General features: G+C 41.6%; 1 protein-coding gene across 1 annotated transcript in view; it reads right to left on the bottom strand.

Moving 5' to 3' along the window:
* The window catches only part of LOC150087182 (nose resistant to fluoxetine protein 6-like), a 109,628-nt gene that overhangs the window by 64,232 nt on the left and 18,005 nt on the right, over positions 1–27,391 (bottom strand). Inside the window, exons 4-5 of the mRNA XM_090372397.1 lie at positions 15,597–15,693; positions 2,939–3,024 (exon numbers count right to left, since the gene is read on the bottom strand). Of these exons, the coding sequence (XP_090228523.1) occupies positions 2,939–3,024; positions 15,597–15,693 (183 nt within the window). The remainder of the gene's footprint in view (positions 1–2,938; positions 3,025–15,596; positions 15,694–27,391) is intronic.

Here is a 27,391-nt window from a genome sequence, read left to right as displayed (position 1 = left end):
GTGTTCCACTAGGAAGGCCCGCCCGCTAAACCGTCAGAAGAACAACACAACCCACACTACGCTACACAACCCTACACTTACGCATACATATTCTTGTCTTTTCTGGTGACTAAGTATCACAAGGCACTACGCAAAGTTAGGGGAGATCCCGATGCCGCCACACAATAAACGCTAAGTGCGTAAGTCATCCAATATCTGTATAAAGTTGAACTGCCATGGCGATTTTAACCCAGGTACAACTAAATCCAACATAATGTCAAACAACGAATTGTGAACTTATGGAAGGGCAGTTTAAAATGCAATTTTGATCGCCTTTCTGGACTGTTTTGAAAACGGGTGGTTTCCAATGCTGTCAGGATAGCAGTAATTTTAATGTATCCTTTTTTTTAAACTCCGACAGAGTTAATTTGTCTAGAGAAAAGTTTTTCACGGCTTTTCTGCCAAATTTAATAGAAGTAGGCACCAATGCCTCATAGCATTAGTTTCTTTGGTGTAAACGAAAGCCAACGGTAGCTAGAAAGCTACAGAAGGTCACGCTCGAATTCACGATGCCATAAAATAGGATAATACGTTGTATTCTGTATCGTGTAATCTCCTGTGACCCTGTGTGGCCATCCTGGAGTATAAAAGAAAGATTCTTATGAATCTTTTGATTGTTCGTACTTCAATTCCAAACGCATTGAACTTTGTTTCTTATGGCTGAGGAATTCACCTCGGCATCGTAGTACAATTTAGACCGGAGCAAACCTAAGTATAAACACATGGTGCAAAAGAAACCGAATGCACGATCAACTTTCCTATTTAGTGGAATTAAAAGAACTGAGGGCATAACGGTGTTTTGTCCATTTCATGTGGTTGTTATATTTGAATTTTAGTTCTCCAGGATTTTAACTTCTGTTTTAGAAAGGAGAATTTAAATTCGAGAATATTCTCAATACAAAAACCCACGTACGGATTTGGCACTCTCTGTTCTCTCAATTTACTAATAAGGTAGCAGATCGGTACACTCTACTTTGTTTATACCGTGCTCTGACTCGGTCCAAATTGAATTGTAGTGCTCAGATGTAAGCTTCAGCCACAGAAAGTATCTTGAATGATTTCGTGATAGAATAAATTGCTTTCATGGTCGTTAACTAATGGATTTACGAATCACAACAAGTTAGAGATTATGGGCTGGTAACGGGTCGCACGTCTGTTAAACAGACGTAGGATCCAACATTCCATATTGAGGAATTTAGTTAGGTTTGAGTGGACTATACACATATTGCCGAAGTGCACACGGTGTTAAGCGCCATGAAGAGTAATGAGTAATCCAATTTGGCTTGTTAATTCCAGTAAGCTCATTCTTTGTCTCAGGAGTTGAATACATTTTGGTTCTGGTTTAATTAAAATACTATAGCTTTTGCCGTTTGCGTTTGACCAAGAATTTTCTGCAAAATGGGCTGGGGTAGAATTGCCAGTTGACTATTAAATCGATATCTTAATTTCTCGGACTCCGATACCAAACTGCCCTCACATGCTCGTCAATTTCATCACTTAAAAATCTTCTTCTTCTTCTTTGTCTTCGCCTTTTCCCACGTTATATGGGGTCGGCATTCAATGTTCCCAATTCACACTTTACATCCTCTAGTTGGATTAACTTCTTAACCGGAACACATCTATTGGTTTTGGCATAGTTTTTACGACCGGATGCCCTTCCTGACGTCAACCCTCACCATTTATCCGGGCTTGGGATTTAAGCTGCCGATCTACTAAACCTACCACAGCCATATAAATGGAGTAGCTCGTATTCAGTGATGAAGCTTCCTCGTGATGTCACAATTTAATAATTTTACGCAATTTTGCCGAATTTCTAGGCACAACTGAACAAGCAGGTGGCACTGCTGTAGTTCTTTTATCTCGTGGAAACATCCAAATGGCTGACTCGGCAGAATTACTGTGACCTTGAAAATACCAATAATGTATAACTCAGCAACACGTGAGTATTTTTAAATACAATTTGGTATCCTGAAAACTTCTACATCAAAGCTGTCAGGTAGCACACCTATTTTACTAAGAATTCCCAGTGACCGATTATAGTTCCTTAAAAATTTAATGACCTTGAAATTTCCTGTTTTCCCATGTCCGAACGTAATAATGATAGCCGTTTTAAAAAAAGTTCACAGTCCAAAAATTAAAACCACCGTTAGGTCCCGAATCTTAATCTATCACTCACCCACACTTATTTTATCTAAAATATAACTTCTTTTTGAGCAACACTCCCGAAAACCTTCTTTATTGATTAATTTTAATAGCGCACTAATTTAGCTAGCATACAGCTGGGGCCACCAGCGTCACTTAAAAATCATCACTTAAAAATAAAATACATAAATAAATTTTCTGTTTATATTTCGGACGCCCACGTAGGGTCATAGGAGTTTACAGGATGAACAGTATAAAACAAAATCATCATATTTAGCAATCACATGAGCTAAAATGTCGGTTAGCTCAAACCCGTGTACTGTTCTACCCTAGCGTTCAACCCACAACTACGGTGTCCATGAACATACTTCCAATTTATATATATATAAACGATTTTTAAGAACAAATTCCGATTTGTATCACAAATGAAACTTGTACTAAGAGGCTATTTTCTTATTGTGTGAGAAATATTCATTGAACTTGTTTCAGGCTAATTTTTATGAGAGAAAATCGCAATATATTCGTTCTGCTCCACTGAAAGTTGCCATTTTGTGTGTGTCTATTGCTGGCAAAACTCATAACTACTAGTCACCATTAAGAACTTTTTCACTACCATGATTTTCATATGTTGTACTAAGTTCAAATACACAAAGTTATAAGTTAACAGGAGTCTGAAACTTATTTTCAGTTTCTCTCTCTCTCTCTCTCTCTCTCTCTGCTATTATGCTAGGGTAGATAAGTAAATAGGATTACTTACTATTAGACTTGATCTTCTTCATATCTTGTGAGACATCGAGCCCGGTTCCTAGAACAATTAGAACTCCCAGGAAGGAGAAAAAAATCCTGAAAGTGAAACATAGTAGCCAAAAATCAGATAAAGAAACAGAAGTATTCACGATGACTATTAAAAAAAGCATTATATTTGGGTATAAAGATATAAATCTTTATTTATTTATTTTTTAATCAATAAAGATTTTAATTTTTTTTTTAATTTTGGACATATTGTCTTTGTCAAGTAAAATATGACTGAGTAATATGGCTCAGTCAGACGATTAAAAGCGTTAAAACACAAGAGGTGTGGTTTAAAAATTAGAATATTTTTGACAGTTAAAATGGTATAACGGTTCATCTCGTATAACCTCTTAGCAGCTTCACCATGCCTTAAGAGGCATGGTGAAGCTGCTAAGTTTTCCAATGAATAAGCATTCCTTATTCATTGGAAAACCAGTTTCTTTCGTATTGCTTGCCTGTAGTCTGTATAGGGGACTAAGAGGAAAGAATTATAAAGGGCCACTAATGGTTTGGCTTCAGTGTCTCCCAAATAATTTCTCAAGATCCCAACGCTGAGGATTCAGCAAAAACTAACATCGAATTCAGATCCAAAAAGGATGTGTAGCCTCTGCTCTACCCGTGATAGGACAAGATGAGGATTCAACCTCATCGAGGACATGGCCTACAATGAACAGAGAGAATCGGTGTATATATATATATAATACATTTTTGGTGGTGGGTTTATATGTAATCCAAGGCTAGTTCAGTTGCGTTGAGTGCAACTCTGAAATGAATATACTAAATTTAGCAGGAATGTGCTTGGATATCGTAGTATCTGGAAAGACAGCTGCAGATTCCATAGACACCGCTGATTTCCAACCGTCTGTGTAGACTGGCAAGAAGTCAGAACGTTTAGGTCAGTGTGCCGAGCAGAGGTGCAGGTAGGCGACAGATGGATTATTGTCCTTCCCCAAGCTGTTAAGAGAGAAGTTTCATGACGGAACATGAGCATGCCAGGGTGGAAGTGGTTGACTTGGTGATGGGGCAACATTGTCTAATGTCCAAATCTTAAAGTAATCGTCGGATACAAATATCGAATGGACGATTTGTAGTCTGGCGGGTGTTGTACAGATTTTTACAGCGTGGCTCAAAAACAGGTCTCAACGTGGGGTAACGGAATCATACCATCCTATAGCTTTTTTGTCAGTCCCCAGTAAATTATATGAAAGACTGCTCCAGATGAGAATTTCACACCACAGTCAAACTGAACTGGCCGAAACAATATAGCTTCAAGAAAGGACGTTCCACCACACAAAAACTCTCCTAATTTCTATGAACGAGTGTGACAATAAGTACTTCCTCGTTATTTCCGTAGAATTCGCGGGAGCGTTCGACTCACTTTGGTGGCCGAGCGTCCTCGGCAGACTGCGGAAAGCAAGGGTTACAATCAACCTCTACAACAATATTCGAACATACCTCTATGAAAGGAAAATTCAAGTCATCACCACTTCCCTATCAGAGTTATTTGGTTTTTAGGAGCATTAGCAACTAAGGCAATATTGCTCCGGGGATATGCGGTGGTCATTCCCTGACCTTTCCGCATCCTCCGTATTTGGTGGTGACGGGCTCGAACCCCGGTCTAATCTAGCGTGTGACCTAAATGGTTGTCAAATGAACTAATGAGACTCGTGGCAGAGAAGAAAAATGCATGGGATGCATATAAATTATTAAGCGACTCAGAAGCCTATGGCAGATATAAGCTAGTTTGTAATCAAGTCACAAAGGAGGTTAGGCAGGCGAAGGCAGATTACGAGAAATCGTTGGCAAAGGATGCTATGAAAAACAGCAAGAATTTCTTTACTTATATAAACTCTAAATGGAAGGGGATGAATCTGATTGGTCCATTTGATATCGATGGTTCAACTGTGGATGATCCTGGTCAGATAGCAAACAAACTGAATGAGTATTTTGCATCTACATTCACACATGAGGAGTTATTAAGGTTTGAAAATGGCAGAAGGTTATCAAATTGTAGCAGGGTGCTTAATGATTTTGTAATAACTGAGAGCAAAGTGGAGGAGAAATTGTTGAAGTTAAACCTAAGAAAGGCACCTGGGATGGATGGGATCTATTCAAGTATATTAAAGGAGGCGGCAAAGCAACTAACCAAACCCTTAGCCATAATTATGAGAGCATCCTTGGACTCAGGGGAGGTCCCCACGTACTGGAGATGTGCAAATGTATCCCCAATTCACAAAGGGGGATCGAAGGGTGACACGAGTAATTACAGACCAGTTAGTTTAACTTCTGTTCTGGGTAAAATAATGGAGTCACTGGTTAAAGATGCATTGCAGGATCATCTAGACGAGACTGCAGCAATAATTCAGACACAGTATGGGTTTGTTAAGGGAAAGTCTTGTCTGAAAAATTTGATTTGTTATTATGATGTGGTTACAAAGGAACTGGATGCAAAAAATAATTTTGATATCATGTACTTGTATTTCAGAAAGCTTTTGACACTGTTGTGCATGGAAGACTTTTGTACAAATTGGATAAAAGGATGGTTGAGTTGGAGAAGACACAGGGTGGTAATCAATGGGTGCTGCTCTTCGTGGACTAATGTTATTAGTGGAGTCCCACAGGGTTCGGTGCTGGTCCACTGTTGTTTTGTATATTTATCAATGATATTGATAAAGGTATAAATAAATAAATCTTTATTTGTCCTACCAAATTTAAAATATATGTGTACATTGGTAAGTGACAAATTCCCTTCACTGCAGAAAATGCCAGGGAATTACCATAAAATGTGCATAAAAGTATGTCTAAAATATGCAAGAAAGGTTAAATATACATGAAAAGATGAAATATAAACTGCATTACTCATCACTACATTCTGTCTAGAGTCCTGGCAATTGTAATACAAAAGTTCATCTTAACATCACATCCACTGATCAACTTGTGCGAGATATACATTATTCAATTGCGTACACACAGTTCTTGACAGAAATTCACACAACTACTAGGCAACAGTAGCCTCAGCGAACCACACTGCGGTTTGTTTCCTATATTTCGAATCTTCTATGAGCCTTAATAGGTCAGTTCCGATATGTGTTAGGCACTGAATTGATTCTAACGCACTGACGGGTATAAGCCTGTCGGCCATCTTCAGTCTGTTGGTCTTCATTCTCAAGGATTTTGTACCTCTTAATGCAGATGGCGGGATGTGCCACTCACAAAGCTGCCAGAAGCATGGTGATGATATCGTGCCCGTCATCATTTTGATTGAAGTTATTAATCATTTCCAGGCAATGATGTCTGATAAACGCTGCAGTTTAAGCTGCTCCGAGAGCTGCGTGGTTCTTAACTGTTGAGGGAGATGGTGCTTATGGTTTGCCCACTTCAGCAGCCAGAATTCACTTGCATATATTCTCCTAATGTGGCTAGGGGTGGCTGACGCCCACAATTCGGCACCATATCAAATGGCTGAATACATTGTGGTTCTTAAATATCGTGCGGTTGTTGTAGTCTGTTTCATGTGCAAGAGGTGCTGTTTTGTTGCCCAACGTAAGTAGTTCATTTTCTTTACAATCAGTCAATATGAGACTTGAACGTAAGTTAGTATCAAATGTTACTCCCAGATCTCTATGCATCTCAACAACTGGAATAGGTTTGCCCTTAAGTTTCGGGTGTACGCGTAGGCGATTTTTTGAGCGAGTACACCATGATTACACTCTTCTGCGGATTTAGGGCAAAGACAAATTTGTCCAAGTGCAGGAATAAGGTCAGAAGCTTATAATTAATCTGTTCACACAATGCACTATTGGTCATGGACGGTGTGCTTGGCACATTATAGCCTCAGTCGCTGATGCGCCAATAAAATACAAACAAACAAACAAACAGTCATGGACGGTTGGATGGGTGTTAGGATCTTAATATCGTCTACATAAGTGCATACATCATCCCTGCCCTTGCAGAAAGTGATCATCATGGCGGTAAAGAGGAGTCCAGATAAGATTCCACCCTGTGGAACTCCTACATGGAGTTGGCGTTGGAGGATCTGACTATATGTGCGGTAATAAATGGACCGACAAGTAAGTAGGGCCTGTTGGAACTTTAGCAAATTTCCTTTTATTTGGAAGGCGTGCAGATGAAGTAAGGCATGTACATCCAGACTATCGAAGGCTGCTTTTATATCGGCATAAATTATTACAATTTCCTTTCTGGCTTGGAAAGCATTTAGTATTGGGGCTTGAACTGTGAGGAGGTTAGTAATAGCAGCTCTTGCAGTTATTGAATAATGAATTTGTTGAGGCTGCCCAACCAGTATCTGATTCGACAACTTTGGCAATAGAGCTTACTCCAGTATTGTTAACAGGGTAGATTCAATAGATATTGGCCTATAGTGCTTCACAAGGTTAGGCTTTGTAATTTTCGGCATTGGAATTACAGCGTACTAATTCCAGTTCTCAAGGAAACTCGGCAAGCAAGGATAGAGCTATAATTTGCTTGGAGTGATTCAATTAGGTAGGGGCTGAGACACTTTGGCATGAAGTAGGGGACTCCATCAACTCCAGCTGTTTTAGTTGCCCTGACGGAGTTGACACTGTGTATAAGTGCTTCTTTAATGATAAGAACAGACTCCATCTCATTGTCAACTAATTAATCCCACTCAAACTCCCTGACTTGAGACTCATGATATATGCTGGAGAATCTGCTGATGTGGTCCATCCACGCTTCTTTGTCAAGCCCCTGATTTGTGTCACTTTTATGTGTGCAACGAAATAGCTTTCCCCTGTCAAGTGTGTCTTTCATGTAGCGGTTGATTGCTCTAGATTTTTCCCTATTAAATATTGCTCTGGCCCTCGAGTAGTTAATTTCATTTTGTGTGTCATTAGACAGTTTCCATTTTTTGTGCAGAGTTTGCTTTGGTTTAAAAAATGCAGTTAGGCTAGAGTTCCACCAGGTTTTAGATTTTTATGATATCCTTACTACTTTGGAAGCTGCAAATTCTGTAATAGAGTTGATCCAATTGGTTAAGGGAGTTGTTGCAAATAAGGCATTACATTTGAGTAGACATTCCCACGGGATACAGCTGGCAGCAGATAAGCATTTATTTGGGTCCAGAAAGGCTGGCGAAGTGACAAGCTGGCTCTTAATTTTTTCCTTGACATTGAAGTCCACATACGGTAGCATTATGAGCATTGCAATTGGGCTATGATCGGATGGAAAGAACATTTCGGGGGGCACATCAATTATACATTTACCAGATGACAGAATTAGGTCAAATCTATTTTCACCTCTTGTAGGTTGGTCATTGATAAGAGAGATGGAGCATGGCTGTAGTTTATTTAACCTGGTGTCCAGCAGGTTATTGAGCTGTGGTGGAAGGTCGAAATCTCCACATACTATATGGGTGGATGACACATGTAATTTGTTGAGAAGCCAGTCTACTACATTATTTATAATTTCTAGACTAGGGACAAGTGTAATGTAAACGACTGCTATATCTAAGCGTGCTGTGTGGACTTTTAAATTGACAAGTAATGCCTCATAAAGCTCTGAATCCGAGTAAGCGACCGAGTTTATTTGAAGTGCTATTTCACATACAAACAAGGCTACTCCTCCACCCCTCGCTGCAGATCTGGATTTGAAGTAGGCTTTGTATCCAGCAGCGACTAGAGACTCTTGATGTGGCTGGAACCAGGTCTCGGTAAGACAAGATAACATCAGCAGACCGTGACAAGAGCATTTGTTCCAATGTGTCCAACTTGTTTCGTATGCTCCTAATATTCTGATAAAAAATCTTCCCTATGGATAGTGGTTTTATTTGTATCCTAGTAGGTCTTCTACAGGGTATAGTCTTACTTTGTATCATGTGTCGGGTAGTGACTATTGTAGAAATTCGATTGACATCTGACTGGCGATCCGGTAGAGGTTCATTATCCTCTGTAAGACGGTGAGCGTATATTCTGCGATGGCCTGGTTTCATTCCTTTGGCGTCATACTTGTGAGTTTGTGGTTGGCTTACTGGGATATACATAGCGAGGTAGTTTTAATCTCGGTTGGCCGTTGTGATAAAAAGGCCTGATGAGAGCTCCCATCGGCCAGAAGGAAGTGGCGGCAACATTATTAATATCTTTTTCATCACACTCAATTTTGAAGGACGCATATGTGGCTGCCCTCTTCAGTAGGGTGACTCTTACAGTTATATTCATGAGTCGTAGGCATTCAGACACAATTTGGTCTGGAGTAGTCTGAGGGTCGACTCGGGAAACAAAGATAGCTTTAGATTGTTGGATGGGTCTTCGATCATGGGTTTTATTCGAGAGGCGAATGAAGCACCTGACAATCTACCGCAATTGTTATTCGTAGGGTATTGTGTACCAGCTGCCAAGATGGACTTGTTTCAGCTGTAACCGCAAGACTAGACGAGTAGGAGGGGACGGGAGGTCTTTGAACAACTTTTCTTTTGAAGAAAATTTCATTTCTGTTTCCATATATTAGGCTTAGTATCGAAGTTTGCAGATGATACAAAGGTTGACAGCGTTGTTAATGACAGTAATGGCAGTGTGTTACTTCAACAGGATCTAGAAAATTTGGGCAGATGGGCTGAGAAGTGGCAACTGAAGTTTAACATTGAAAAATGCAAAGTACTGCATATGGATAGAAGTAACTCCAGAGAAACGTACCAACTATGTGGAACTACACTTAAGGTGGTAGAAAATGAAAAAGACCTGGGAGTAATTGTGCAGTCAGATATGAAGTTTTCTGAGCAGTGCTGCCAGGGCAGGTCATGGGGGTGTTGTCAATGATATACAGGAATTTTTCTAGCAGGGAAAAGGAGGTGATTGTCCCTCTATAAGGCAATGGTCAGGCCACGCCTTGAGCACTGCATGCAGATCTGGAGGCCTCATTTTAGGAAGCATATAGATTTGTTTGAGGGTGTACAGATAAGGGCAACAAGATTGGTGAGGGGAACAAAGGGGTCCTCTTACCAAGAGAGAGACTTAAGTTCTACAAATTGCAGCAGCTGGAGAATAGGCACCTGCGAGGTGATCTGAATGAGGTATATAAGGCCTTGAATGGGTTGAGCACGCTGAATTCTGATGGGATTCTTTGTTCAGATTACGAACTTAAGGGGGCATAAATTTAAATTGAGGAAGGACAAATGTAGAATAGATGTGCGGAAATTTGCCTTTAGCCAGCAGGTGGTTAATTACTGGAACAAACCACCTGCTGGCTAAAGCAGGTGGTTAATTGCTGGAACAAACTTCCATCTGTCGTTATGGAAGTTGACAGGTTAAATAAATTTAAGGAGGAAATGGACATATATTTAGAGGGGATTGTTTTGTAATTTTTTTTTTTTTTTTTGGCTGATGCATAAGCTCATACACTTGCTTTCGTGCATCATATGCCACTACTACTACTACCACTACATTGTTTTTGATGAGTTCCTCTCTGTTGACTTGAGGGGGGAATCCAATTCCAGACCTTTGCTAATGAATTTATCCTCATCGGTCCGCCGACAACAGAGCACAGCTGGAGACCCTAGAAAACCATGCTCTTCAATTCCTCCAAGCCTAGACAAAAAAAAAAAAAAAAAAAAAAACCAGTTAAAAATATCACCAACCAAAATCTGCTTTATCCTCCTTAAAGGATCGCTTAACACTGCACGATCACCTCAGATAAAGATAGAAGGAACCCAGTTAAAATACCTCGGAATTTTCCTGGACACCCTGGAAACCACATATCAAGTATCTCAAAGTAAAAATAAGGAAATACACTGCCTTAATCGCGAGGGCTTCGCGTCGCGACTGGGGATTAAACTGACGCACCCTGTCACTATATTATTATTAAGCGATCTTCACTCCAGCCTTCATCTGTGGCTCAACCATATGGTACACCAAAGCTATGAGAGCAGTTGACAGGAAACTATTAGAGAAAATACAGTGATCCATACTATCAACTATCTTCCTTGCCTGCTGCACATAGTGTGCATAGTATTAGGGTCAGGCGCCACCTGTGGTTTCCCGCATCTGCGCTATATGTTCGCTGTGAAGGAATACAGTACTACTGTAAATGCCAGAAAAGTGTTGTGTGTTGTATATGACATATTGTGTTAGGTTCTGTTGTGTGTCCTGGCATTTGGCCGCAGGGCCCCTAGTGGGATTCCACGTTGCCCGCACACACCACTAGGAGGTAGCCAGTCTGCCCATTATTCTCTGGCTTGTCTCCGCCAGGGTCGCCAGAGCTTCCTGGATGGAGACAAAAAAAAAGGTAGAGTCGGGGAAGTACAGAGTGTACGCATCAGTTGAAAGGAGAACCCGGGAAGGACGATAAATAAGACAGCAAGAGAGCCGTGTGCAAGTTGCCACTGAGGAATGAGGTGGCCCATACGCCAGTTGATCCTATCCAGGTTAAGATCGGTTGGCCAGTGAGGTTAGGATCAGATGTTTGGGTTGTTCCTATTTTGTGTTGGCAATAGGGTGCTCCGTCTTGTGAAGAGGGCTTGTGCAAACTTGGTAAACTCATAGTAGTAGTTTTCTTCTGTGATGAATAAGTGTTCATTTCCTTGAGAGTTATCTTGGATACGAGTAAACAGGATGCTGCGGAGGTCCTCGTAGTGTTGACAGGTATATAATAGATGGTTCCAGTCTTCTATTTCACCACATGCACAGTAGGGGTTGTCAATGATTCCCATGGATGTTAATTTATGGTTTATTGATCCGTGTCCAGTGATGAGGTAGGTGGTATAAAGACCAGGAGAAAACCAAGTTGGAGATTTAGGAAATACGGCATTCACATACGGTATAAATTTCTTGGTGATTGGGCCCTTGTCGGTAGCAGTCCATCTGTCCTGCCAGGTCTGAAGTAGTAGGATGGCAATTTTTTTTTTTTTTTTCCTGCCTGATTTCATTCAGGTTATTGATGGAGTGTCCAAGGATAGTTGCTGGTATACCCCTGGATAGACAGTAGTGGAGGCCCCTTCGAATAACCTCCAGATCAAGCGGAAGGACGCCCGCAAGAATCTGAAGGGCTGGGTTGCTAACTGTGCAGCATGCCCTTGTAATAGTAAGAAGGATGGTGCGCTGGATAGTTCCCAGTTTACGTTTGTTGTTGTAAAGAGTTGCCCTGCGAAACCAGACCCCTGATCCATACGTTATGAAGGGAAGGAAGATTGATTTATACAGAATCTTAAGGGTTCGTCGGTTCAATCCCCAATCGCGACGACTCACCCGTGCGATGAGAGCAGTGTAGTTTCTCACTTTCGCGTGGAGGTGTGCAAGATGCGGAGAGAAAGTGAGCTTAGGGTCAAGTACTATTCCCAGTAGTTTTAACGTAGAAACTAGCTTGATGATTTGGCCTTGAAGTTTGATAGTGGGGTTTCTAGTAGGCTGCAGTGATCCCTTCAGGAGAATGGATTGTGTCTTTTGGGGTGAGAGTCTTAGTTTGTGTAGGGCTGCCCAGTTCTGAAGGATTTGAAGTGCCTAGTTTCCTCTGGCTTCCAGAGAAGCTCTGCTGTCAGCCTCAATCGAGATGGTCACATCATCAGCAAAGGCTTGTATAGCTACAGGACCTAGGTCCAGTCCAAGGAGCTCATCCAGGACAATGTTCCACAAAAAAGGACCAAGGACTGAACCCTGGGGGCAACCTCTGTAGATTGACCTGGTAATTCTTCGGTACGTTGAGGAGATTGTAATTTTCCTATTTGATAAGTAGTTTTCGATGCATTTGTATAAATTTAATGGTATATTTGCTTGCCTAAGTCTGCGAAGGATACTTGCCCACCAGAGCCTGTCGAATGCTCCTGCGAAATCTATTGCTATTAGTAGGTAGTATTTGGAGGTAGAAGTTGAGACTGCAGAGATGATCATTTGCAGTGCGTTTTCTGTGCAACGCCCCGGTCGAAATCCAAACTGGAAGTTGGACTGGAGCCCAGCTTTGGTGTAATGGTCTTGGAGCCGTACTAGGAGTAGTCGTTCAAACAGTTTACTGTGACCATGGATAAAAGGGCAATGGGTCGATATGACTCTGGTTGTTGGAGCGGTTTAGACGGATTTTTTATGATCAGTTTTACATTGGCGTTTTTCCATTCTTCTGGGAAAGATCCATGGGACAAGCACTTATTGAAGAGGTCGAGTAGAAACTGGATGTTAATTTGGGCGGTCTTTTTAAGGACTTCGGGTTCAATGAGATCTGGTCTGGGACAATTCCTCTCTTTCATTTTGGTAAGAGCCTGCTGCAGTTCATTAGTGGTAAATTGGTCTTCTACAGCGTTGTTGAAGTAGACGTTGTTTGCCTGGCATATTTCTTGCTGTTGTACTGTCAGAGGATCAGTATCTGTACCAAAACATGTGTCCAGAATATTGGCCGTAGACTTCTCCCACGATGTAGTCATAGTGCCGTTTGGTGTGAGAGAGGATTGGATAAATTCGCCCCTCGGGAGCTTGTTTCTGGTGATGCGGTACACCACCCACCAGGGTTCAGTATTGCCGGTCGTTTTGACGAGTCGTTCCCAAGGGCCTGCTGCACAGTGAGCACACATGCACTCCAGGTCTTGGGGGCGCACTTCCATTGAACCTCGAGGTGGTCCGCTGCAGCCTAATGTATTGACTAGCCAAAGTAGCCCCAGGAAACTTCATCGGACACAACAACTGAGATGGGGGAAACCACTGGTGCCATTTGACACTAAGCACACTCTACACTCTGGACCACACCGACGACTGAAGAAAAACCGACTCATGGCTCACTTGCAGCAGGTGTGGCAAGTGAGCCATGAGTCGGTTTTTCTTCAGTCGTCGGTGTGGTCCAGAGTGTAGAGTGTGCTTAGTGTCAAACGGCACCAGTGGTTTCCCCTCTCAGTTGTTGTGTCCGAAAAACCGACTCATGGCTCACTTGTAGCAGGTGTGGCAGAGCAGATGGCCTGCCGCAAGCAAAGGCGAGATCACTCGCAAATTCATCCCCTATGTTAGCAGGTGTACCACAAACCCCCACCCATAGTTTTCGCCTGGGTTGTTCGTGACATTTCTTCTAATAGGCTGTGGTTCAATCAAAGCCAAACTATCATCAATGCGGATATTGAACTTGCAAATGACAAGAAAAGTAACACCATCTGATGTACGACTATCCTCATTACAGGGATCTGCGTTGCCTTTTTATCATACGGATCAAATACTCACCCCACCATCAAGAGTATCACCTTTTAAACTCTAAACAGGAGTATAAAGCATTTAGCTGATACGCGTAGGAGCTATTCGCGAGACGGAGAACGCAGATTGCTATCTATGGTGGCCAAAACAGGAGACAACCAAATCCCGGACGCGACAAATCCCAAACTTAACAAAGCTGAACAATATCTCATAAGATCGAAACAGATTGTCCCTAAGGCATATCTTCGCTGCACTGACCAAGAAAGACCATTACCTACCTACCTATGAACCTGGAACACCAAATTCTTGAAAGTGAATAAATTCAAGATCCACAGTACAACCGCACGGAATCCAAATGAACGTCGCCGGATCTGACCATGACCACTACAGCTACAACTGTCACAGAAAGGGCTAGAATAACCGCCAAATGGCAGTCAGCAACAGAAGGAAATCCTAATAGAAACTAAAGCGTCCACTATAGACATTGAGTATTGGTATCAACAACCACAATCCAAATTGAACCCACTCAGCCATTGAACCCAACCCTTGGACCTGACCAAACCTGGACAAGACAACATCTCCAGTAGAGATGAACATGATCATACCAAACGACTGTATCGGACAATGATACAGGAAAAAATATACCAAGTGTATTCCACCCCAGCACCTGGCTTGACCAGGCAGTCCTCGGACACGCTACGCCAAATGGCGATCAACCTGTGCACCCCCGCACAGGTATTTTAAATCCCATATCCCTTCCCCTTTTTCGCCTACATGAGATGAGTCCATGGTCCCAGGGATGCTTCTCTCACCTCCGTACTTCTACCTATTTCCTTCTTCTTCTTACTTCTATACCCCATACTCTGACTTTTTTTTTTAAATAGGTCCTTGTCGCTGAAAGCTCAGGCATTAGGTAGCAGGACCGGCCAGAGATTTTAGGACTACCTGGCTACCTCCCAGAGGTTAGTGGCGGGCAATGTGGGGACCCAACAGGGAACCCACGGAGAAAAGCCAGAGAACAACACAACCCAAAAGTACACTTCACAAAACAACAAACTACTCACACCTCTGGCTTAACAGAGTACTGTACTGTATCACCACACAGAGTAAACGGCGCAGATGTGGGAAAGCACATGAGACGTCCCCCCCACCCAAACACTATGCAACTATAAACACAACTGTTTCTCGATGAAGTGACAACGGTGGTTCATCTTTTGTGACGAAGAGTCTCTTGAGAGGAGATGTTTGAAATGCGAAAATTCAAAAGTCGCAATACGAAGCATGCAGGGTCCACATACCTACGTAGAAGTTCAAACCGTCATTATAATAATTAATATCAATCTCAATATTGTGAATTTCTGCAAAATGTGCATGCAGTTCATTCATAATAGAGGCGTTTTATTTTTAGAAAGTTAATTTGAAATAAACAATGGGAAAATTGCTCTATGAAACGCAATGGATAAAGATACAGTTTTATTTCTTGAATACACTCACATGACCGAAATCTGCAGCGGTGTGAAGACTTTCTTCTGTTTCACATTACAAAATGGAACCTCAACTGATGTTTCAGGTAGACCGATGTAATCCAGAGCTAAAAGAAATACAAATATTTAAGCATTTACGCATATTTAAATTAAGAGATTCGTTGTAATTTATGTGGAAATTTGCAAAGATAAATAAACAACAAATGAAGAGTTTTTTGAAGCCGCAGAACTCAAAGTGTTTATGGTAACTATGTTTTTAAATACACTGGTGTGCAAAATTTAAGCACCTGTCAGGTTTCCACCTGTAGCTTCTCATAGGAATGGCCAGGATATCGGAAAACATATTAAAGGAACCTCGTAAGGTACAGAAATGATGAAGGAAACAACACGGTACAGAGGGACTTTATTCAAAAATGACAACATAGCACTGGCTGCCATGATGCACATGCATCTCTGCCAAAGATGGAGCAAAGGGAAGAGGAGGCGATATGGCCAACCCTAATATCGATGCAGGCTTTGCACCGCTTGTCCATACTTAGAACAATGTTGTTGATAAGTTCTTGCGGTAACATCGTCCATTCCTCTGTCAGCGCCATCTTCAGCTGGTCAGCATTTTCTGGTGGGTGTGGACGTGCCGCTAGGTGTCTCCCCAGAGCGTCCCATATGTGTTTGATGGGATTTAGACCGATGGAACGGGCAGGCCAATACATATGAAAAATGTCCTCACTTTCAAAAGCATATCAACAGCTGCAGTGCGATGGGTTGTGTCGTTATCATCCACAAACACGAACTCGGGGCCAATGGCACCTCGGAACAGACGCACAGGGGGAAGGATTACCTCAGTACAGTAGCGTGCACAGGTTACAGTACCGCCTTCCAGTATTTGGAGTTGCGTAAGTCCATCCAAGATAACGCCTCACCAATGGAGAACACCTCGACCGTCATATCGATCCCTTTCAGTGATGTTTGCGAGGTGATACCGTGTGATACCCAGATTAGCTGATGTCCAGAATCGCTGCTGAGACTGAATCTACTCTCATTAGTAAAGAATACCTTAGGTAAAGATTTTGTGGTTGTCACCTTTAGATACAGTTTTGGTCCTTAAGTTTTGCACACTAGTGTATAAAAGCTATAAATGGTCAATGCCTTTTCAGTTTGAACATTTCTACAAGTTTCGTACAAAAGTAAACGACATGGCTGGATTGTACAAAAATACACATAGTTGATGAACATAGCAAAGCAGTAATGGATTTGAAAGGAAACAAAAGCACATCTGGGAAAAGTATATATATATATATATATATATATATATATCACGATTGTTCAAAGAGGATGAAGAGACAAAGGAAAGTGTGAAGGAAATAGATCTTGAAGGCCCAAAGATACGATGGAGCAGTGACATGAAATCTAAAATTGCTGGGTGAAAATGGCATTGAGACTGTGAACGTCTGCTCAACAGAGTTTATGACTCAGGGAAGTTTCCTCAGGATAGGTTGAAATCAACTTTCATACTATTATCAAAAAAGCTAAATGCAAAAAACTATGCAGAATATCGACCAATTAGCCTCATGAGTCATACATTAAAGATAATTTTAAGAATAATTTATCTTAGCACCCAGCGTAAATGTGAAAAGGAAACAGGGAAGACTCAGTTTGGGTTTAGAAAGAGAATCTTGTTCAGTCTTTCTTTATTAATAGAAAGAAGTCTGGAAATGCAACAAGATGCCTATGGTTGTTTCATAGACTATGGAAAAACATTTGATAAAGTTCAGCATAGAAAATTGTTTCCTATTCTTCACCAGATAAACTAAGACAGCAAAGGCATCCAAATAATTGAGAAACAGTACCATAATAAGTGTGCTGTGCTGGGAGTGGTAGAAGATAGAGCAGAAAGATTTTCTTTCAATGGAGTAGTCATCAGTAATATACGCTATGCCGATGTTAGAGTGATTATTGCAGGAAGTCATTCTGATCTTCAACCACTTAAGAATGCTCTCGTGGTAGTAGTACATTTGGTACAATTCCCCGCACCGGGTGAAAATATCTGGGTTCGAGTCCCATCGATGACGGGGGCTTTTTATGTGCATTTTCGGCAACGTGGCTAAGTTAGTCCATCTCAGGCGAGGGTAGCATGGTTTCTTCCACCAGAAACGCAGGTTTTTTATCCATGTATATCATCAAAACAGAAAACCGACACAAAACACACGCAAATTGCAGACAGTATATACGAAACAATGTGGCCTTAGTCGCTGATGCTCCTACAACCCTATTACAACATACAGCAACTCATGGAGATGGTTAATGCAGAAAGCAATGATGAGTGTGCGGATAAATCCCAGTAAGACTAAATGGATGGTAATTGGCCCCAAGAATTATAAAAATCTCACGCTTACGTTTGATGGGAGAGTGATCAAAAAGGGCAACAGTTATGTCTATTTAGGACAAGAAATTAATGGCAAATTCACCAGAAATTAAAAGAAGGGTTGAACTTGCAAGATAGGTCTTTTGCAAAGTGATAGGTGTTTTATGTAATCTGCATTTGGATTTAAATCTTCGATTAAGAGTAATAGAGTGATACGTCTGGTTCACACTACTCTATGGATGCGAGACTTGGGCATTAAAGAAAGAAACAATTAAGAAATCGGTCTCAGGGGATGGTAGAATGTTTTTTTTTTTTTTTTCTCTCCTGGAAATTCGAGTTTTTCCTCCAGCAAACAGAAAATCGACCAGAGAACACATGCAGTTTTTACTCACAGTGCATACTAAGCAATTTGGCCTGAGTCGCTGATGCTCTTAAAACCATATAACAACAATTAGACATTCCGGATATTTAAGTTGACGGAGATGTTTCATGTTTTCTTAGCTTATAAAGTATTTATAAGGTGATGACAGCTAACTATGATTTTTGCGAACAGTTTGAGAAATGCCAATTTTAGGTTTAAAAAAATCTGTCATATTAGAGCCACACGAGAATTACCGCATCTAATAGTTTATATTATGTATGTAAATTGCCTGTGTTCTCTGTTCGGTTTGCCTGTGTTTCTGCGTTTATCGGTCACGCCTGAGACCGATTAACGCAGGCATGGATGAAAAACTTCATTGGATTCAAACATTGGATTTGAATCCAATCAACTTCTTTCTGGTCAAAGATTACTCTTCTCATCGACAAGGCATGTCGCACAGTCGCTACAGAAGCGTTATGTAGCTGGGAATATTCCAAAATTAGATACCATCTGGCAAGATCAGTGGACTACTACCAATTATGGAGAAGTTATTGGGATTGTACGGTAGAATGGCATGTAAAGGCCATTATACACTGAGTGATCCCTGAATTATGACCACCCCTATGAAACTGAATGCGACCCCCGTTGACAACGTGAGGTACCAGAGTGCGGAGTTAGTCGACCTACGTAGCATAGATAAGGTGTCAGTGGTGCGGTAGGTAGTAAAATTCAGATGGGAATTTTACTACCTACTGAACTCCAAAAGTAAAATTCCGAAAGGAAGGATTTATCGGGCTTTGATGAAGGACAGATTGTGGAAGCTGCTGCCTCGATTTCCCATACGGCTGAACTGGTGGGGTGTTCGAGAGCCGCCGTAGTTAAAGTGTACCAGGACTGTCGTCAAAATGGTCAAACAACGAACCGACGGCAAAACTGCAAACGTCAGCGAAAGGTTGCTGTTAAAGGTGAGCGGCGGGTTCGACAACTCCTACAGGCGAACAGGGGTAGCACTGTTGAAGCGTTGACTACCCAATAGAACAAGGGCCAACCCGGAACAATATCTGTCATGACCATCCGTCATGACAGACTGCTATACCAGCAGATGACCCCTACGGCATACTCTTCTAACCAAGGTTCGTCAGCGTACAAGACTCGCCTGGTGCAAAGCGCATGCAAGTTGAACGTTAGAATACTGGAAGAAGGTGTGCTGATCGGATGAGTCACGTTATTTACTCCACACAGTGGATGTTCGTGTACCGATTTGCCTTCAACAACATCTTGATCCATTATGCATGGTATCCAAAAGTGCAGGCCGGTGGAGGTGGTTGTATGGTGTGGGGCAGAAACTTGGATCCCTGGTGCATGTGGAACAACATATCAGTGGTCTCCGCTATCGTCAACTGCTTGCTCACTGTGTACACCCCGATATGTTACACTTTTTCCCGAATGACGATGGTGTCTTCCAAGATAACAATTCGCCGAGCCATCGGGCACTTGTTGTGCAGGAATGGTTTGAGGAACACAGTTCTGACTTCCAGCATATCGACTGGCCTCCGAACTCAGCCGATATCAATCCCATAGAGCACTTGTGGGACACTATTGAAAGGCATATCAGGCGTCTGGATACGCCAATAACTTCCATACATGCATTACACACAGCTTGGTTGGCCATACCTCCAGAACGCTTACGACATCTTGTTGAATCAATGCCACGTCGGATAGCTGCTGTAATGAGGGCAAAAGGAGGTCTTACGAAGTATTAGGTAGGTTGGCATAATTCATTGATCGCTCAGTGTATATCATGATGTGGGAGCGGGTGATGATTATGACCACAGTGGCACCCGCAAAGACGCTGTGCTAATCGTATGGAGTGCGTGGCTATGACACACACATTTTTCTATATCCTAAGATTTGATCGCGGTAGGGGACCCAGCAATAACAGTAATTAGGTTGAGCTGCTTCCGCCCACGACCTTAAGGTATTTGTCATTTAAGTTAACCATCATCTGATTCGTCGCCTGGGCTTTTGCCCATATGCGAATCCTTCTCGTTATTATTAATTGACTTACAACTAGTTGGTTAGTACAACAAAAAAACGAGACTAAATCAACATTGCCATTTGGCCTCGCGGTGGAGACCGGCCATCGAGCCCACACCATAAGTTACCATCCCTTATACGAGGAGACACGCCTCTTTCACAAAACCGTAGAACTCCCTGGTATAAAACAAGTCACATACTGTCTCTTAAGTCAGACAGAGCGTTCCTTGCTCCAAACTAGTAGACAGATGCAGAAAATGAGGATATTTTATCTGGACCTGGAGATTGTATCAGGATCTGTTCACCACATGAGCAAAAACCGAGCCAACCAAACCCAGTTGGAACAACCTGGATCTCAGACCATGTCCAATCAGGAGGAAACAGTCCGAGAATCCAAACTTCAACCAGGGCCTAAGCCACTGGTCCACAGCTAGAACGGAGGGCAGGAAAGCATACAAATGTATTCTTTTCTCAGAAATAGTTCACTGATCTTGCCAGGTGGTATCCAATTTTGGAATATTCCCAGCTAACACACGTAACGCCTCCGTAGCGAGTATTCGACATGCCTTAGTGATGTCAAGAAGAGCAAATCTTTGACCACGAAGAAGGGGCTCTCTCACAGTGCTGTTAGTAACTCGTCCTTCCCAAGCCCCAGCTGCGTAAGTCACAATCGGCGTATAGATATTACCGCAGAAGTGTGGAGGCCCTTCCCCTTTATACGCAGTCGAAGCGGATGAGGCGGAGGAGCTTAGCATGTAGCCACTTTACCTTCTCTTTTAAATGATTAGCATGAGCTAAAAAGCCCATTCGCTCTTCCAAGCAAACGCCATAGTAAAGGGTCTGCCTGACAATCCTGAGCGAGAGGTCCCAAACGGGTGGTTGCGTCCGGCTAAGCCGATCCCTCAGCATCAGAGCCACACACTAATGCGCGGAGACTTCTATCTAGTGCATTTTGAGCGAAGATGTCACATGGCCCAAACAGGCAGACAGCGTTCCTCCTGCTCCCTGCGGAAGTTTTCAGCATAAAGAAAACCAGATCTACCGCATCAGCGATGACATGGACATCTTCCACATCATGAGCATTCAAGTACTTGTCGAGTACTATATTCTAAGAAAACAAGTCGAAGGACAGATCCCTGGAGGTAGCCACACTCCAAAGCACGAGTCTGCTCAAGACACTCTGTCCTGATAATCAACTGCCAATCGTGTAGATAATCCTTCAGCAGAAACAAACACAAACGACTTTGAGGTATTGGAGAAATTGCGTCTCGGTAAATCCGATCCTGGGGTTTGAGAACTTAATAAAAAGCAGAAAACTGTGATGTCATTCCCAGAAGATCGCTCTAGTTTATAACTTTTCTGACTGGTAATACATGTGCTTTGATGCACATATTATTACTTTTTTTTTGTAAATGTTATAGTTTAAGTTTTAATGGCCCAATGGCAATCCCAAAGGACTTCTTAATTCATTTCACAAATATACGTGGTCTCAATTCTAATCTCAACGATGTCCATTTCCAGTTGCAGTCTTCCAAACCCCATGTACTTTTTCTGACTGAATCTCAGTTATCAGTTGATTCAACTACTGCTCATCTCAGATGTCCAAATTATTTGCTGTATGATTCGTTTCGCCTCAAAGGTGAAATTCTGCATATGTCCGTTCTGATATTCCCTGTCAGAGACTTGGCAATTTGGAATCTCCTCTCTTTGATCTTCTCTGGCTTAAAATCTCTCTACCGCATTGTGTAAAATTCATCTGTTGTCTCTACCGTTCTCCCAACTCCACTAATGACTTGGACCTCTTTGACTTCCTCTCTTTGCAACTTGACTTTCTCCAGTCCGACTTTCCTAACAGTGAGGTAATTTTCCTTGGTGATTTTAATGTTCACAACTCCAGCTGGCTTCCGTTTTCTAGTCACACCGACCCAGAAGGTCGAGATGCTGAGGCTTTTGCAATTACTAATGACCTAGCACAGATTGTTCATTTACCTACAAGAATACCGGACAATCCTAATCATACAGCCAATACGCTTGATCTTTTTCTCACAAACAACCCTTCTAAGTACAAGGTTGAAGTGAGAGGTCCTTTAGGCACTTCAGAAAACAACTTGGTGATTGCCTCTTCTCCAATGGAACCTTTATCTCATGGCTATTCCCAACCTCGTATTGTTTGGCATTACAAGAATGCAAAATGGGATGACCTGCGAGACTTCTTTTCTTCTTTTCCTTGGTCTGATTACTGTTTCAAAACTTTCGATGTCAACGTTTGCTCAGATCGTGTCAATGAAATTATTCTTGAAGGAATGGAATCCTTTATCCCACACTCCACTTTAAAACCTCGTCCTTTATCTAAACCTTGGTTTTCCAATAAATGTGCTAAGGCTGTCCAAGAAAAGAACGTTGCATATCGTAATTGGCTTGTTTCTAATTCTTCAGTTTCATTTTCTGCCTACACCAAAGCTCGCAACAATTGTAAAGCAGTTATTAATCAGTCCAAACTAGAGTTTGAACAGGCTAAGGGTAGAAAACTTGCTTCTTGCCCTAATGGTAGCCGAGCATTCTGGTCTCTTGCCAAAGCTATTGGCCGCAACTTTTGCCCATCTCTGCTCCCACCTCTGTCCAAACCAGATGGTTCTGTTGTCACTTCAGCCAAGGATAAAGCTGACCTGCTAGCATCCCATTTTTCTTTGAGCTCATGTATTAATGATCTTGGTAAAACACCACCCACCATTCCTAACACGCTCCATTCAATACCTCCTGTGGTCTTCCGTCAAAAGGATATCAGAAGGATTTTGATGAATCTTGATGCTAAGAAAGCTTCAGGTCCTGATGGTATTTCTCCACTTGTTCTCAAAACCTGTGCTCCTGAACTTACTCCTATTCTTTGCCGCCTTTTTTCACTTTCTTATTCCAAAGGTGTTTTTCCTTCTGCTTGGAAATTTGCTCATATCCAGCCAGTTCCTAAAAAGGGTGACAAATCCCTCCCATCCAATTATCGTCCCATTGCAATTACTTCTACTCTTTCTAAAGTAATGGAGAAATCAATTAACCGCCAACTCTTAAACTACCTAGAAACCTTCCGTCTTACCAACGATCGCCAGTATGGATTCCGTCAGTGTCGATCCACTGGTGATATGATATTCTGGCTTATGTTACCCATTTATGGACTAATTCAATGGAAAGGTTCGGTGAAACACAAGTAGTTGCTCTTGACATCTCAAAGGATTTTGATCGTGTTTGGCATAAAGGTCTTCTAAACAAGCTTCCATCTTATGGTTTGCCAACTGTTTTTAGTAATTGGTTATCCAGTTTTCTCTCTGATCGCTCACTGAGGGTGATGGTAGATGGCTCTCTGTCTTCTAAATTCTCCACTAATGCCGGTGTCCCCCAAGGTTCAGTTCTTTCCCCCACTCTTTTCCTCTTGTATATTAATGACCTTCTTCCATTGACTGGAAATCCTATCCATAGTTTTGCCGATGATAGCACATTGCATTCAACTTTCCATTTTGAGAAACCTTGTCCAGCTCAATCAGCTTCAAGTTCTCGAAAATCTGCTGCCAATTCCTTAAATGCCGATCTTCAGGTAATTCTCCAGTGGGGCAAAGACAACTTAGTTGATTTCAATCCTTCTAAAACTCAGTCTTGTCTTATATCTCGCAAAAAGGATTCTTCTGCTCCTATGCTTATCTTTAGTGACACTCCGATTTCTAGGCAAAATGATATATCTCTTTTGGGGATTACCCTGACTTCTAATCTCTCTTGGCACAAGCACATTACAAATATTGCTTCCTCTGCATCTAAAAAACTTGGTTTTCTCTTTCGCTCTCGGCGTTACTTTTCTCCCAAATAGCTGCTCACTCTGTATAAATCGCAAATCCGCCCTGCCATGGAATATTGTTCCCACATCTGGGGTGGAGCCCCCAAAACCTGTCTCAGGCTTCTTGATTCCATTCAGAAGAGGGCAGTTAGGTTAATTAATGATTCATCTCTAACAGAGTCTCTCCACTCGCTTTCTCATAGACGTACTGTTTCTGCTGCATGCCTCTTCCACAGATACTTCCATGGGCACTGTTCTTCTGAATTGGCTTCTATAATTCCCGCTCTCTCTTTCAAAACAGTCCGAACACGTGCCGCCACCAGCCAACATCCATTTACTGTCCAACTTCAAACCCACAGAACCAACTTTTCATCTTCCTCATTTATTCATTCAACTGCCGTTTTCTGGAACAACCTTCCTTCATACGTATTTCCTGAAAATTACAATCTACAGAAGTTCAAGTCCAATGTCAACAAATATCTTCTTTCGTCTTCTCAATCTCCAACCCAAGCACGGTACTAAGTACTATAGGTTATAATACCTCTCGTGTTTGGGGTTCTCATAAAAAAAAAAAAAAAAAATCCTAAGCTTTGCAGACACTCCTCTAATTATGCTCATTTCTTGTGCCTGTCTGTCCATTACCATAGAAGTGAAGGATGGCGTTGGCTTACTTCACACCCGTTACGCCACAGAACAGAGCGAGGGATTACTGCTGTCGACACGAAACAGGAAGTTTTAGTGAATAACCGGTACAATTAAAATACACGTGTTGTAGGTTGCCATATTGGATCTGTCTCGCTACGTTTGTTGCTATATTTTGTGCTTTAATTCTTAATTTAGATTATCTTGTGTTCAAAAAAACAAACAAACAAACAATAAAACAGGTGTATATTTACTGTGTGCCCAAACTATGGAGGATATTATTCGAATAGACTTCAAATACTGAAAGATGAATTTCCTGAAATAAGGATTTCTCAAAGATGGATTTCGGTTTATCGGTAGAATTTCATTCCACCAAATTATTCCAAGGTAAGAAATATATCAGTATTGTATATTTTTTATTTCTCGTCTTCCTATTTTGTTTCGTCTTCTTGGCATCATATGAGGGTCACTTCCTAAGCAAATGATCCCAATCTGTTGTATTTGAAATCTTAATCGAAACTGTTATTCGTCGGCCGCTATAAATTGCACGGGTTTCACCAGATTACTCCGACGAAATTTGCAAGGCATTGCTATCGTCGAGAGAAATTCTATAGGTGCTTCAAGGTGGGGGAGAGAGAGAGAGAGAGAGAGAGGTGCTTCAAGGTGGAGGAGAGAGAGGTGCTTCAAGATTAATGAAAGAAGAGGAAAGCTAGTGAGCGTTCTTCCGATCTTTGAATTCCATCTACCTTTCACCCACGTAATTCACTGTATCCGTTGCTCGATAAAAGCATTGTCGTTCTCAAACTAACAATTCTGTACTGCGATAGATTGAAAAGCATTTCCCCCCCATCCCAAATTCTGCGTGTTCTAAATATGCTTAAACTGTTGCTCTAATGTCTGTTAAAATGGATAGAAAAAACACAAATATTATAATATTTGCGTTTTGTTTATAAATACAAATATAATAAGCCTTTATGAAATTCAAAAATTACAATACAAAAATGCGAATTAGTAAAACAATTCAAATTCAAGGAATTGTATTTAATCTTTTGAAAAATCGTCAAAACTGTCAGCACTATCGTCAGTGTGGTCGTTTAAACTGATAGTAATTCTTTCCATATTCCCCATTCTTTTCTTTACAATTTCATCAAGTTCACATACTTTGTATTTTTCTCTGTGTTGCCTGAGTACAGTGAGCAATTCAGGGAAAGTGTGCATGGATCCTATGGAATTACTCTTCGGTTATTTTTTTCGTTCATGATGGAATCATAAATTGCGATATCCATGACAATTAATTGGCATCATGAACCACTTGGCAATTGTATAAACCAAAGAAATTTCTCAGATTATTCATCCTATCATGGTAATTACTGACTGCAACACTAAAATTTTGTGCTTTCAATAAATCCGTCATACCCTGAACTTACATGGAAGTCGTTGTTATTGAGAATTTGGGAATTTGTTATGGGAATCAAGTGACATTGCTATATTTTAATACGACAAAATGCATTGTCATACGTTGGGGAACAGCAATCCCAAAATTACTTATACGCTTGGGGAGGGGGAGGTTGAATTAAAAACAGTAGAGGAAGAAAGGGATCTGGGAATTATAATACGGGCAGATATGAAGTCTTCTGGGCAGTTAGCCAGTAAAACCGATGAAATTTTACACAGGAAAGATTTCCTCTTCCGATACTTCAAGGAGATCCTGTTCTGAGATGACACCACGGGATGAATTCAGTTTCTTGTGGGAGAAACTATGTTCTCCATCCCTCCCCAAATACATGTTTTTCTTAAGAGCTGTTCTGAATGTCACTTCTAGTATAGTTTCAAGGATCCCAGTTTCTACAAGGATGTCGCCTGAACGAAGCTGTTTCGTTGATTTAGGGGAGACTGCCAACCCTTTTAAACCCTTCTGTTTGGCGCATTATAGCCTTAGATGCTGATTCGCCATAAAATCCTAATAACCAACCAACCCTTCTGGATAAAGAGTGGTGTTGTTTTTCCCATAGTTTTCTCATCTGTAGGGCGTATTATCAGGTAACGAGGTGTCGGTGCTGATATCACCTCTGTTTTAGCTGAGGTGACATTAGCGTGGTAGACATCCGATTATTCTGGTAGGAACCGTGTTGGGCCACCAGAAGAGAAATTTAGATGATCAGAATTCATATTATGGTTTGTTTTGCTTCAGTGCCCGAGTTACACATCCACCACGGAGACCAGATGGGACTCCATATACCCAGATACGTTACCCGCATATCCTGTCTATTAAGCCCCCTGTCTTAATCTTGTCTCTCGGACCATGAGGATAGGAACATAACATTGACATGACCCTTGTAGGCGACCCCACTAGCTGGTCCTTGGAGAGCCATCCCAGAACCACAAGCATCCTATTTTCTGAGTTTCCAATGATCGAGCGTTCGGCAAACACGTCGAATTCGCCTAATGTTAGCGAAGACTGCGAGTGTTGGATCCCAGCGCTGCTAATCTGGAAGACCATCAGCGTTATTTGAAGGTCCCCCTCTCCATATATAGGCGCCCACCTCGAGAGCTTAGAGTATCAGGCCCAAATTATTAAGCCTTGAT

This window comes from Mastigoproctus giganteus, chromosome 4, assembly GCF_048544385.1.
Source record: "Mastigoproctus giganteus isolate SK-2022 chromosome 4, ASM4854438v1, whole genome shotgun sequence".
Taxonomy (NCBI): domain Eukaryota; kingdom Metazoa; phylum Arthropoda; class Arachnida; order Uropygi; family Thelyphonidae; genus Mastigoproctus; species Mastigoproctus giganteus.
Note: the sequence above shows the minus strand (reverse complement) of the source record. Positions and strands in the feature narration are given on the sequence as shown.